A 15,595-nucleotide genomic window follows, 5' to 3' on the forward strand; every position below is an offset into this window, starting at 1 on the left:
ACATTTTAAATTCTTTCCTAAATTGACATAATCCATATTAGGAAAGTGCTCAATTCGTGGATCTAAGTTACCTAGCCCAAGCCCTTGGCCGACGGCTTGAAGCCTCCATCCGCCGGCCCCTTGCTCCACCACCTAAAGCCGTCGACCACATCCGTCTCCCCCACAATAGCCGCCGACCACATAATTCTCTCCAAACTTTTGAATTCGAATCCACCATAAATGCTTTCTTAATTTAGCCCCACTAATTTAGGGCGAGAATTAAATTCAAATTCAAATGTTTGAATTTCAAAATTCTTCTTAAATTCTCCTCCTTTAATTTAGGAAAACCCCCCAATTAACTTAAATCTAAAATTAATTTCATATTTAAGTATTCAATCCCCTTAATTGCTTGCGCCTACCTCCTTAATGCCTAACCCCTCTCTCTCTCCTCTCTCCTTGGCCGGCCCCTTCCCCCTCCTCTCTAATTAATTAGGTCCCACAAATTAAGGATTTAATTAATTCAATCTCATCCCCACTTTTCTTCCTTATTCCCACTCATTTCAAATTCAAATTTCAAGAAAATTACTCTCTAATTACTCACTAGATCTGAAAATATTTTCAGATTTAACCCTTTTCCCTTCTTCACCTTTGCTTGGTCGAACCAATCTGATCCCTTCCCCCTCTCACTCTCTACTTTCTCTCTTAGACAATCATGCATGGCCGACCCGGATGTTGATCATGGGTTCGTAGAGGATTCCCTGGACCGGACCAACATTCTCCGATCTCCATTCTTCGATTTTAATTTGGACATCGACGACTCCGTGGAAAGCTACATTGAATGCATCATCTTCACGTTGGCACCGTCAATTGAGGAACACCTCCCAACCGGATCGTGGATGATCGTGGGACGTCAACCTATCCATCCGTTGCCGGCTTCTGTGAACTCTTTCCCTCACTCTTTATTTTCCTCGTTACTTTTAATTGTGAATTTAATTGATTCACTGAGATCGTGTTAGTCCTCCGCTAAAGCCTAGCAAATTATAGAGTTGTGCGAGAGATCCTTCATAGTATTAATCTCATTGTTAGTCTAAGGATTTATTGTTGAAATTTTTCATGTATACAATGTCAGACTAATTGATTATTTTACGGGCTTCTACACATGTGATTTAGCTTAAGCTTATGTCACCGCTCTTTGTGTTTTATGTTGTCATTCGAAATTACTATTAAGATATAATTATTATGCTCTAATTCTTAAGTGTGCAAATTCCTTAATCTAATCATCCTTGCATGTTTGGTTTCACATCATATTGGTATCAGAGCATGGTAGGCATGCATAACATGTACTAGAAGTCACCCTAGGGGTTTGTCTATCCATAAGCTATAGTATTTCATGCATATCATCATTTAATATATTCTATTTCACTGTTATGCTTGCTTTCCACACATTTCTTGCTCTCATTTAGTGAACATTAGGCTAGTTTCTTAAGTGTTTAGGTGCTGTCCTCAACCTAGCAACCTTCCTAATTGCCTTTGTCACTTAAGTCCCTCTTGTAGCTTGCTGTCCAGTAGTTTCCTGCACCATATAGAGAGTCATAATGGTGTTTTCTCCTTGTAGAGTGTTGTCCCTTACACCCAATCTTCATTAGGTATCACTTAGCGCTTCCCAATGGACCCGATAGGGCTTCAAAAGAAGTTAGATGACCTCGTTAGTCTAGTGGGCTCTATAACTAAAACCATTAATGAGAAATATGTGGACTCTTCCCACTCTAGGAATGTACCCTATTCGACCAATCATGCTAGTCGGAAGATGCCCCACTCTGCTTATCAACCTAGACCTGAGCCTAAACCACAACAGCCTTACTTAGAGATAAAGCAAAGAAATATGAATAAGGCCTACCTGGATAATATTAACTTGATCTCGAAAGAAACCGATCTGACCTTGAGCATGTTGAGATTAAATTCGGAAGATTCTGATTTAATTATATCTCATACTGATTTGACTTCAAATGATTCCGACTTAATTTTGAATAACTCTGATGGTGATGAGAATAAGCTTGAGTTAAAGGCGATTTAACTGAATTTACTACCTGATTTAAATCCTGATTTAACTGACCCCGAAGCCACTCATCTTAGGGTTATAACTAAACCTGACCATATTGAGCATATTAATATGAATTCGGAAGACAGTAATTTGAATCTGAATGATTCTGAACCTAATTGGAAAAATGAGCCTCCTCGTGTTTTATTGGAATCTATTGTAGGAGTTGCTCCTTTCGATTTACCTTTGAAAAAGAGTGTCTGTCTTGATTGGATTTATCTCACCACACCATTCCTCGTACCGACTTTAATGATAGAGAGAGTATTATCCCATACTTTCTTGTCACCTCTCTAATTGTTGTGCCCACATCTGTTTTGGACACTCTACCTCATCTTTTGAGTCTCATAACTGCTAGTGACTCTTTGGGCTATCCCATTATGGTTGTGAGTCAGGACCCATCATCTTATTTTGTTCCTGAGTCATCCATTTTACCCGCTATTTTCTTGTCCTTCCCTGTTAAAGACCACCTCTCTCCTAGTTGGATAAATTTGCTAGATTACATTGCTGCCCTTGGGAGACTATCTATGACCCTAGCTGAAACTCCCTATGGCCATGCCCTTTTTGCTAAGGATTTCTTCATTGCTTCTCCTACACCAGTTCCCTTAAACATGGAAACTTTATGTCCTCTCATTTTGTGACTGATCCATCTTTACCCCTATCTATGTGTGCTTGTGAGTCTGTATATTTTTATGTCTGTTTTTTGTTGAAATTGTCTCTGTTTAAAACTTTTGTATGAGCACACAATTCTTGTCATTCATCATGCACACCGGGTCTCTTGCATCTACATTTGCATCTCATTTTCAGGAATTGCAAAAGGAGATTAATAAGAAAATTTAATAATGCTAATTATAAGCTTAATGCGGATCATAAGTAAAGATTTAAAGAATTCAAGGTTGACAATTTTGTTATGATACAGATTCTTCTGGAGTAGTTCCCACAAGGAACCGTTAAAAAATTACATGGTAGAAGCGCAACCCCATTCAAAATAATATTAAAGATAAATAGTAACACTTATATGTCATACATTCTCGAAGGTTTCAACTTTAATCATACATTTAACATCGAAGATCTATTAGCCTTTGAGGGACCAGAGTTTAACCCTGCAAATCCAATAAACATTGAGCCTTGTGTGACCATACCTAGTGAGAACCCTAACCTACCTCCACTTCCAAAAATTTCTACTTTACCTAATACGGAGGAGATGGAAGCAATACTTAGTGATGAAATCATCTCCACTAAAGATGGTGGGCGCCAAAGGTACTTGATCCAATGGAAAGGGAAATCAGAGATGGAAAACACATGGATGAATCGCGAGGAGATACAGAGATTGGACCCTGACCTGCTGGAGCAATATGAGATTTCACGGGATACTCGACGGGGTCGAGCTTTCTCCCACCTGGGGAGAATGATGAAGACATCCACTGTCGATTTCCATGTACTTACCATCGGCGGAATCGTAGATCGACGGCTACGATTCATAGTCTCTATTTATGATGTTTTAGTACATTTATTTTATTTATTTTTCAGTTTTTCACTTATACCCCTATGGGGGAATTGTGTCATGTTGTAGCCTAAGGGTATTTGTGTCTTTTATATTTTATGCTTTGGAGGCCTAGTCATTGTATTTTTGCTAAGGAAGAATGATGAATATGAATAAAAATTTCAGCTTTCTTGTTCTGGATCTCTTTGTGAGTTCTTGAGAGGAGAAACCCTAGGAGAGTGCCACGCATCACCCGTCAGCTGGTGGATTTCGGGACTCGCGGTCAGTACTCATAGTATTTTCTTATCATCTCTTCCTTTCCCCTACATCCGGCCACCTCTTCTTCCCCAAACACCCGCCGGCCACTTCAAGTCCCCAAGCTGTCAGTCAACCTCAACAAGATCTCCCACTTAACCCACACCCCTAGCCAAATGCCACCCAAATCCCAAACCCTACCTGCCGACCTTCCCCTCCCATGGATAAAAAATTAATTATCTTGCCTCTTTCCAAAAGTGGAGCATGAAGATTAGGAGGGAGCTCCAACTCAAAATCTAATTTCAAATTCAGATTTTGAATTCTTTCCTAAATTGACATAATCCATATTAAGAAAGTGGTCAATTTATGGATCTAAGTTATCTAGCCCAAGCCCTTGGCCGCCGGCTTGAAGCCTCCACCCGCCGGCCCCTTGCTCCACCACCTAAAGCCGCCGGCCACATCCTTCTACACCACAATAGCCGCCGGCCACATAATTCCCTCCAAACTTTTGAATTCAAATCCACCATAAATGCTTTCTTAATTTAGTCCCATTAATTTATGATAAGAATTAAATTCAAATTCAAATATTTGAATTTCAAAAATCTTCTTAAATTATCCTCCTTTAATTTAGGAAAACCCCCCAATTAACTTAAATCTGAAATTAATTTCATATTTAAGTATTCAATTCCCATAATTGCTTGGACCCACCTCCTTAATGCCTAACCCCTCTCTCTCTCTCCTCTTTCCTTGGCTGGCCCCTTCCCCCTCCTCTCTTTAATTAATTAGGTCTCATAAATTAATGATCTAATTAATTCAATCCCATTCCCACTTTCCTTTCTAATTCCCACTCATTTCAAATTCAAATTTCAAGAAAATTACTCTCAAATTACTCACTAGATCTGAAATTATTTTCAGATTTAACCATTTTCCCTTCTTCCCCTGTGCTTGGCCGAACCTACCCGATCCTTTCCCCCTCTCACTCGCTACTTTCTTTCTTAGACAATCATGCATGGCCAACCCGGATGTTGATCGTGGGTTCGTAGAGGATTCCCTGGACCAGACCGACATTCTCCGATCTCTATTCTTTGATTTTAATTTGGAGGCCGACGACTCCGTGGAAAGCTACATTGAATGCATCATCTTCACGTTGGCGCCGTCAATTGAAGAACACCTCCCAACCAGATCGTGGATGATTGTGGGACATCAACAAATCCATCCGTCGCCGGTTTCGGTGAACTTTTTCCCTCACTCTTTATTTTCCTCGTTATTTTCAATTGTGGAATTTAATTGATTCACTGAGATCGTGTTAGTCCTCCGCTAAAGCCTAGTAAATTATAGAGTTGTGTGAGGGATCCTTCATAGTATTAATCTCATTGTTAGTCTAGGGATTTTTTGTTGAAACTTTCCATATATGCAATATTAGACTAATTGATTGTTTTACGGGCCTCCTACACATGTGATTTAGCCTATAAGCTTATGTTACCGCTCTTTCTGTTTTATGTTGTCGTTCGAAATCAGTATAAAGATATAATTATTATGCTCTAAATATTAAGCGTGCAAATTCCTTAATCTAATCATCATTGCATGTTTGGTTTCACATCAGGATATCACACTTCCCCTAGATTCATACCAATCATTAGAGGGCGATGTTACCTGCAAGACTGCCGAGCATAGCGGTTCCACCACCAATATTTAAGGGCCTAAAAGGGATAAACATTGAGATCTACATTAATGATCTATAAGTGAAAAGAAAATCACCAGAGCAACACTTTTCGAATTTAAGGGAGACATTTGTGATATTTAAAAGGTATAATATGTGGCTTAGCCCTTTAAAATATATTTTTGGTTTAGAATTGAGCAAGTTTCTAGGATTTCTGCTCACCCCAAAAGTGATCAAGATGAATCCCTACAAGATGAAAGTTATATTGGACATGTCATCGCCGAGGTCGATCAAGAAGATGAAGCAACTTAGAGGGCAATTCATTGGCCTCGACCGCTTTATCTCGAAGTTGGATGAGGGACTCCCTCGCCGAATAAGAAAAGCGAGCAGAGGCCGGGGACGAATTTTCGGAGCCCACAGAGGGCAATTCATTGGCCTCGACCGCTTTATCTCGAAGTTGGATGAGGGATGCTTGCCCTTCTTCAGTCCTCAGAAGGTCAAAGCATTCTGCATGGGACTAAGAATATAAGTCTGCCATCCAACATCAAAAAATATTTTTGTCCTCACCGCCGTTTTTGCAAAGCCCCCAACCTAGAGAAGATTTGTTGTTGTATCTCGAAGTAAGCTATGATGTAATAAGCTTGATTCTGGTCATAAAAGATGGAAGCAATGGCCTATCTATTATGTAAGCAAGATGCTTAGGTGGGTCGAGCTTAGGTATCCCATCATGAAAAAGCAAGCATGGGCACTGATTATCTTAGCTCAACAACTCTAACATTACTTCCAAATGTATCAAATTCAAGTTATTACTGATGACTCACTAAAATAATATTCGTCATGCCAAACCATTTAGAAAGATTATTAAACTGGCTAGTCAAGTTGAGCAAGTTTCAAATCACTTATACCCTTGGAGAAAATGTTAGTCTTCACTATAAGAGGGTCTTCTCAATGGATTGTTGCTTGCCCACTTGTGTTGTCCAATCACCTCATCGAGGTCACGCCTATTGTATTCTGTGAATGATAACAAGAATTATTCATCCAATAAACTAAGGGGAACATTTACGAGTCAAACATAAAGATCCTACGACTTAGCGTACAAACCAAGTGCCCACTTCGTAAGGGCAAAGGCATCGAACTCCCTAGGCTAATGACCTAAAAACTCACTCGTGGTTAAGTAAATTCTAGATTCATTGGAGAGCAACGACATCAAACCCCAAAATATGAACAACTAAAAAACATAGAAGAAACTCTTAGGAATTACGCTAACCATTGTAGGGGCCTGGCCTAATTCCATGGGTGGTGAGACATATAGATGTGTTTAAACGCCTCTTGATGAGAGGCATCCCCTCGAAGTCAAAAAATTGAGTTGCTTTTGCCTTGCCTAGCCACAACCGCTCTCATCCCTATCATCTCCATTAGCTTCCAAGACTTCTACACATTGCCTTCTATTGCCTTACGCTTGTGGAGGAGGACCCTTCATAATATGCGATCATCAACATTGCCAAACTTTAAAGGAGCTAACTCAACCATTCTTTGTGCAAGCCAAAGCAACGAAACAAGAAAGTGAGGAAAGTGAGGGATGAGATCGGAGCAATCTCCCTTGCCTCTAGTCATAGGCAATGATAGTACAAGAGTTAAATTGATGTTATTAAGGGATTTTAGACAAAACAATCTTCCCAAGGAAAGAACATAAGTAAGGCGATAAATTTTATTTAATTCTCTTCTGTTGGTAAGTAGGAATAATAAATGTTTTTTCTTTATCTAATTTTCTTCACTTTTTTGCAAGTTGATCTCCAAAGGAGCACGAGAATCGGGGTATTAAATGTACACCGAAATAAGTGGGTACAGACAACTCTTAGGGATTAGCTAGAGAAGCACTTGTCCAAAGCATTCCCCGTGTAGAGAAGAACCTCCCTTATCAAGATTTGGCAATGGCAGGCACTTGCCCTAGTGAAACAAGTCTCAGTAGACTTTAACCAAGGAGGAACTTGGCTGACCAAGGCTATCATCTAAAAAGAACTTGTCTTTTCAAGGTGATCATATCAGAGGAGCTCACCTCCACCAAAGAACTAATGCTCGCCCCATCAATAAGCAATGTTCACCTACCCAAACTTAGTTATTGCAATCAACCCCGCTTAGTTTGCACCTTGATCTAAGAGAAACTCATTGAAGGCACTCAACGAAGAACTCACTAGAGCTGCTTACAAAGGGCACTCGACGAAGACACTTGTTAGAACTTGAGCTAAATCATATATATGATTTTTATAGTTATCATGTGACTGATTTAGAGTTGGGGTAATCGGGAAGATTAGCGAGTTGAGTTAACTTATAATTTATTTATTTTTTTAATTCTATTTAAATCAACAACATTTATGGTCCTCATAAATTTGTTAAAATTACAGCTAAATGAATTTTATTTTAGTTGCAAGCATAGAGTTTTATGATTATTACTGTTAGATGCCATGTAAATTCATGCATAAAGAATAAATATTGAGCGTATGATTTAGTCATGAAAGTGATTATTAAATTATGAGATTTATAAGTTCATTGAGATATACTAAATGACAGAGATCAATATATGACGGTTATGATGCAAACTAATAATTTTTTTTACATAAGTGGTGGAAGATTTCAATTTATTATAAGAAAAGGCTTAGAAGGGTTAACTTATGGTTACCGATATGTCCATAATGGTAAAGACCTAAAGTATTAAAGATAAACTGATTCTTTGAAAAATAATTAATTTGTTGAAGATGATAAATTTAATTATTTTGGTTGCTAATAATTATTGAGTAAAGCATTAAATATCTAAGTGATTTAGATTCTTTTGAATCTAACATTGTGGAGCAATACATGTTGAAGCGTGAAAGATTTGTGTCAATATCGAAATGTTCGGCTACTTTTGGTTTCAATCTAATAGGTGACTCTTTAATGAGTAAGAGATAAGCATATCTTTCCTTATTAGGGGTATCTCTTACTACTCATTATATATGAATAATATATGATAAAATGAATTTACTTCAGCGTTTGTGACGGACCGGAAAATCGCCTATATACGCCTTTATTGCACATGGTGGGATGGGACCTCGGTGCGGTACCTATGACGAAGCGGGGTCACTCATAAGTACCTCCAAGCGAGGGAAAAACAAACTGTCTTTTTAAACATGTACCGAAGACCCCATACACGCCTTTATTATGCGTGGTGGGAGGAAAGATCACGTCCGCGGTGTCCTCGTCCGAGGACACCTACTATACACGCCTTTATTGCGCGTGGTGAGAAGGCCCAGTTTCTCGTAATTTTCCCCTAAACGGGGGAGACGCCGGGAGGCTGCCGAAATTTCGGGTGAATGTACGATCACACTCGGACCTGTTTGAACTCAAAAGAACAAAAGCTGGACTCCAATGAACAGTGACTTGTGGACTTTTGAACTTGATTGAACACGAGCAGGGGACATGAACAAAATTCAAATGATTAATAAAAGATCAAATCCAAATAAGAATAAAATCAAATTGAAGCTGGATTCAAGTCAATTTTAACATGAAAATGAATCTGCAAAGGCTCCAGAAGACTTTGAATAAAAAATAAACATACAATTGAACTCAAAGGACTGCACTTGAACATGTATTCCGAACTCAAAACTGGTACAAGATGCGGAGAGCAAGGAACTCAAATTGAACTCAAGTTGGACCCAAACTTGATATGAGCAATAAAGGACCTGAACTCAAGGGACCTGAATTTGAACGGGATGCAATGAGCTGAACCCGTAACGACACACAAGACTCGAGTGTGAGTTGAACCTTGAACTCGGGAGCGATGGAATACATAGGACTGGGACTTTGGATGAATGAACCAGTCAAAGTCTAAGTGCACAGTCGTCCAAGCTAACAACAAGTTGCAAGTGGGAGATGAAATCCTGATGCTCACAAAAAAAATGCAGCGAACTCCTACGACAATCCCTACGAATGCCTGTTGATTGAAGAAGGCAAAACTGTCAATTAATAACAAAAGGTCCGTCCCCACGAACAAGTACAACCATCAATCCACCTGAGATTGGTGAAAGGTGGATAAGGTGTAGGGACAACTGCTCTTCTACAAATACTATTAGGAGGGTGTAGAGTATACAATGGTCCCCTGCAAATGAATACTTGTGGATAACAACAGTGGGCATCTCGTAAAGCACAACGAACCACTGTGGGCATAAGTACGGATATCACCTACGACAGTGGTGATCAAGATCTTCAAGTACGTCGGGTACAAGGGCAACTTGATGTATGAAAAAGGACACCCCATGGCAGAAGAGAGGAAATGTTTGAACAAATTAGAACTAAACTTCCTGGTATTCCAAAGTCTCTTCTTAGTTTTATACTTAAGAAGAAAACAGTTCTGGTGCCCACAAACACCGGAAATAACAAATCCATTACACTGATGATCTTAAAAAGAGTTCTCTACAAAGCAACAAACTTCAAAATCCAGAAGAAATCTTCCCCGGTGAATGAGAAAGGGGGATTCAACATCAAAACGCAATGCCACCGGATCTGCAACACTTATGCAAGCAGACAGAAGGCATCTACAATCTACTATCCTACGCCACCGGATCTGCAACACTTATGCAAGCAGACAGAAGGCGTCTACAATCTACAATCCTACGCCACCGGATCTACAACACTTATGCAAGAAAACAGAAGGCATCTACAATCTACAATCCTACGCCACTGGATTCGCAACTTCTATGCAAGCGGATAGAAGGCTTCTACAAATACTTTCAAAATACCCCTGCACGTGCACCGTAGCTTGTATACACAAAGGGGTATGTCAAATCAATAAAATTCCCAAATACCCGCATGGGCCCCGGCAAGCGTGTTATTGGTACACACGTGACGTCTAGGGATGCTGCGTGGGTTGACAAGTGAATTCAAGTTCGAACCCGATCCTTCTATACGGATATATATGAGTCGACAGGGTTCAAACTTTCAAACAAATACACGGCTGTGGCGACCAGTGTATTTGTTTTAATACATTCATATTAGGCCTTTAAGGCTTATAATCAAGAGAATTCACTAAACAAAGGCATGAAGCCTACGAAACCCGATCCTCCTAAGCAGATAAATAGAAGTAGACAGGGTTCAAACTCTCGGGTAAATATACGATCACGAATGTGATCGGAATATTTATTTTATACATTCATATTAGGCCTTCAAAGCCTAAAATCAAAAGAATTTATTAACAAAGGCCCAAAGCCTACAAGAAATCCGATCCTCGATCAACAGCTTGGTTGAGTTGACAGAGTTCAATCAATAAAGAAAAATGACCCCAAACACCCCGATGATGACCGCGTTGATTGAAGATCTCAATCGGAGGGGTTAATTTCAGGCATTTTCAAATGCTTTCTAAAAGTCCACTCAAAATCCAAAACTCCAGAAAATACCAAAACCAAAATATTTAAAATTGAAATAAATCTATCAATTGCTTAAAGCAAAATTCATCCACCCTCCACAACAGTTTGTCGGGGTGGACAAATCAAAATCAACTTCAGCTCACAAAGAGCTAAATGCCTAGTCGAAAATATCACTATGATCCTTTCTCAAACAATCTTCTGCCAGTAAGGACGTGGAACGTGTCGTCTAACCGGCGGTTTGCCGCCAAATGGCACCACAGGATAAACGGTTATGACGACCCGGGGCCCTCTGAAACGAGTGGTTTTGCCACCAAATGGCACCACGATATACCGGTTATGGCCAGAGCCAATACGCTCCTTATTGGCATCAAATCCTTGAGATATGAATCAATAGGATATGATTGATAGGGCAAAAAGCCCTCTGTCAGCTAAGGTAACGCTGACTATATATATATTAGGGTTTGAAAAATAATAAATGACTAATGAGCTATCGATGGATGTATAAATATCGTATGTTTGTATTTGCATTCAAATGCAATGATTATTGATTGGCACATATAGCTCTTTATGAATTTTGTTATATAAGAAGCTTTAACAAATGAAATATATATTCAAAAATCTCATAGCTAATACATTGTTTGAAGCTATTCTAGTCTAGTGTTTATTTTTCACTTAAATCCCTCTCTTTGCTCATATTTATGCCATACCTTGACATTTATGTTTTACTTAGTAGGGTTTTACCTACTAAGTTTGTTCTTGCAAACTTACACTTATTACTTCAAAATTTGAAGTTGCTAGTTGTGTTGTTACTAGAGGAACTTCTAGGTTCATACATCAAGCTCATCTTTGATAGGTATTTAAGGTTAGAGTTATCTAATTGATTTAATTGTATAGTTGAATTTCATTATATTTGGTGGTCATTTATTATATTTTTGGGTTTAGATGCTTTGACGATTTATTAGTAAAGAAAAATTATTATAGTTTTATATTTCTATTGCTTTGAAGTTATTTTGTATATTTAGTTCAGCTCGCACCCTATCATTGGGTTCTTGTGATTTTTTTTTTCCAGACCCAGTGTTGGGGTGTGACATTATCAACATCATTAGCCTTATTCCAAGTAGTCCCAACTATTTGGGATCAAAATATCCTGCCAATCTTTAACAGGACAATGCTCTCTCCCTCAAAAAGATTATTAATAAATGCTTTCTATCTTCTACGACTTCCTTATGGTCAACAATAACTTTAAGTTGCTTAGAATCTGAAAAGTTGCGATTCTGTCACAAATTTAACATCCTCCAAAGGCCCAACTTTATTGCAAAACAGGTGCATAGAACTAATCATACCGTCCTTGATTTTAAGCAAACCTCCATTTCTAGGGGAAAATACAATTACAGCAATTGCATAATTGCTAACTGTTTTCAACATCACAATTTTTCTTGAGAAATGTTCAATTGTATAATCATTTTATAAGATTAGATGATGGAAAAAGAGCTAATACTGTAAGCAAGATTCTCAATGCAACAATATGAAAAAAAAAAACAATCTACACATTCTACTAATATATAACTTTACCAGAAGAGCCTTCTGTTCAAATGAAAAAAAAAAGGGTTTGTACTATTGAGAGGCTATAGCATACAGGATCAATTTCAAAACCAATAAATAATTAAATTCACTACCCATCTGACTGAATTTTCAAGCTCTTTGAACAACAGAGGGTATGCAAGTCTTTTACAACCTATTCAAAATATAGAAGCACAATAAAGCAACTGATGTCCCTATGAAACATTGCTATCCATCAGTATATTATATTTTCTTGATAACCTCATGCAATCAACGTACGTCCAAGGTAGTATTAATAATAAGAAGCTCGAGCCAATTATGTAAACATTCTTCTTGGTTATCAATTTCAGTCCTCCAAAGAAAGGCCATACGGATTACTAGGAAAAATATGTCCAATTTCATGCCTAACAAAACTAGAGAACTTCGTCGAAAATAAGATGTGACATATAGTAGATCCTGAACATATTATAGATAGTTTTTCATAAGTGAAGCCATCCAAAGAAAATAAAATGTTATAGGATTAGAAATAACATGTACTATTCAACACCTCATTGTAAAAGAATGTAAACAAGATTCTTGAAACAAAATGCAAAATGTTTGAAAGTAGAAGCAAAAATATCAGAGTCAGAATATTAACTAGCTAAAGCTTATGACGGTTCTGGAGTTTAGAGTGGTACCTGTCGTAACCCATGGATACTTTAGTCCTGTAAATCATTTTTGGCTTCAACAATGGAAAACATCAAAGAAAATGAAATCATTGACGTCGTAAATATTTTCCTAGATGATCACTCATCATGTTGTGCTATCTCTACTTTAAGCACTTAACGTGACAAACGCTAAGCATAATTTTTAAGGCCCTCGGCCAGTATATTTCTGACCCTGTCAGTATCAACATCATATACTCTCATGGTTCCAATTCTTGTTTCTGAATCACTGTTACCAATCAACAAACCATGAGTGTCTGGATCAGGCACCCAACCTCTCCCTAGCGTCCAGTCCAAAAACTTACAAGCCGCAGACTTTTGACCATCTTTCAGTAGGCTAGAGATAATTAAATTACAAATTAACGGGCCAAGCATAACTCCAGCTTCAATTAGCTTTTCCAAACTATGAGCCACCAAATTCAAGGTGGAACATTTTGCAAAATCTTCAATTAGCCTCTCAAGTTTTTCAGATGAAGGAATGAGACCATCATCAACCATTTGATTGAACAAATCAGTAGCAACCCTACTTCTGCCTCTCATACACAATCCATGAATGAGAATACAGTACGTTGTCAGGTCTACAGTACAGCCATCAACAAACATTTGTGCAAGGACTGGTAAGATGTATCTCTCTTTGTTTAATTCCAACAATTGAATCATAATTGGTCTGTATGTTGAAGAATTTAAGCAACTACCATTACATGATGCAAGTAAGCGAACTTTTATAGCCTCATCCACCTTTCCCATATCACAAATATCATTGATTAATATGTTGAGAGAATTTATACTGGGAGAACAGCCCCTAGAAACAATATGATAAAAAACCTCAGCAGCCTCTTGAATCTTCTTGACATGGCAAAGTCCCTCAATCAACTCAGAGCAAGACGTCAAATCCAAATACATGGCCTGAACCGATTCCTGCTTGAAGATATTGAAAGCTTTTTCAAATTCAGCATTCCGACAGTATCCAGTTAAAAGAGAAGAGTAAGTTACATTGTCTGGCATATTAGAAAAGACAATCATCCTACATATAACTTCAAATGCTTTTCTAACATCCCCTTTCTTACAAAACCCATAAACGATAATATTCCATGAAATTCCATCAGCAACTCTTTTTTCAAGCATCTCTACAAGAAGATCGATCCCCTCTGATAATCTATCCATATCACAAAAACTGCTCAGCAATACATTGTAAGGTTCAACTGGACAATTGTTATTTCCATTAAGAAATTCCATTGCTTCATGCAAATTTCCTAACATGCAATATCCATTTACAATATGCACATAACTGCTGGCACTGGGAGCAATCCCCAAGAGATTCATTTCAACAAGCATTTCAACTGCGTCTTTAAGCTGTAGATTTTCAGACAAACAGTCAATCAAAGCACTGTATACATACAGATCAGGTGAATTCCCGTCATCTTTCATCATCTTAAACAACTTAATACTTTCATCCATTCTATTAGCACCACAAAACAATGGTATAATTCTTGCATAAAACTCACGATCTGGACTGCATTTAAACTGAAGCATCGTGTTCCAAATCTCAACAGCTTCATCTATTCTTCCGCCAGAGCAAAGACTAGCAATGATTAACTCAAAGGTCCAACTATTTGGACTGCAATGCTTCTGTTTCATTCTCGAAAATTGGATTAGTGCAGAATCCAGCCGACCTGTCTCACACAGACCTTTTATTACATAATTCAAGGTGTCAACATCAGGAAGAATTTCAGCCTTCACCATTTCCTTGTAAACAAACATAACTGAGCCAAAGTTATCACTTTTTGAGACAAGGACGCGGAGCAAAAGATTGCAAGTCGACACCGATAACCTTAAATTAGCTGACCGTGCAATTTCAAACACTTTCAGCGCTTCTCTTGTCCTCTGACTTGTACAGAAGGATTCAACCAAGAATTCAAAAGATGAATTCACATCCAAGAAGTCAAACTTTATCATATCCTTCAACAAGACCTCCATATTTTCACTGTTCCCGGACACGCCAAGCCTCCAGATCATGTGAACAAAATTTTGCGCGGTATGCTGGAAGTTTCTCTGGCGAGAAGACCACCGGAAAATGGCAATATCTGAAGGCACATCCGAAACGGAATCCAGAACTCTCACTAGGTCATCAGGGTGGAGCTTTCTCTTGAGGGAACGAATGGCAGATTCAACCTCATTTGAATTGGAAGCAATGAGATTAGTTTCGGTGCGAATGGGAGAAGAATCGGTGGAGGTCGAGAAAAATTGATGACGTTGAAAGAGACTAATGGTAATTCGTCGGAAGAAAGCTTGGAGCTTCTGTGCCATCGCGAGGATTATGGCGGGCATTAGAACGAACACCTAGACGAACAACGGCCCGTGGCTTTCTTTACTTTTTTTTTTCACATGCATTCAAAGGTATTCTAGCGCATCTCATGTGTATGAGTTTTTCTAAGTAACCTAGATAAGTAGCCTATATATATA

At 38.4% G+C, this 15,595-nt stretch overlaps 1 protein-coding gene across 3 annotated transcripts in view; it reads right to left on the reverse strand.

The window, feature by feature from the left end:
* The window catches only part of LOC110098655 (pentatricopeptide repeat-containing protein At5g65560), an 18,927-nt gene extending 3,390 nt beyond the window's left edge, over nt 1-15,537 (reverse strand). For all 3 annotated transcript variants that reach the window (XM_028696502.1, XM_020825550.2, XM_020825551.2), the window contains exon 1: nt 13,106-15,537. In XM_028696502.1, the coding sequence (XP_028552335.1) occupies nt 13,265-15,460 (2,196 nt within the window). In that variant the 5' untranslated portion in view covers nt 15,461-15,537 and the 3' untranslated portion in view covers nt 13,106-13,264. The remainder of the gene's footprint in view (nt 1-13,105) is intronic.
* Nucleotides 15,538-15,595: the final 58 nt, after the last annotated feature.

This window comes from Dendrobium catenatum, unplaced genomic scaffold (assembly GCF_001605985.2).
Source record: "Dendrobium catenatum unplaced genomic scaffold, ASM160598v2 fragScaff_scaffold_753, whole genome shotgun sequence".
Lineage (NCBI taxonomy): Eukaryota > Viridiplantae > Streptophyta > Magnoliopsida > Asparagales > Orchidaceae > Dendrobium > Dendrobium catenatum.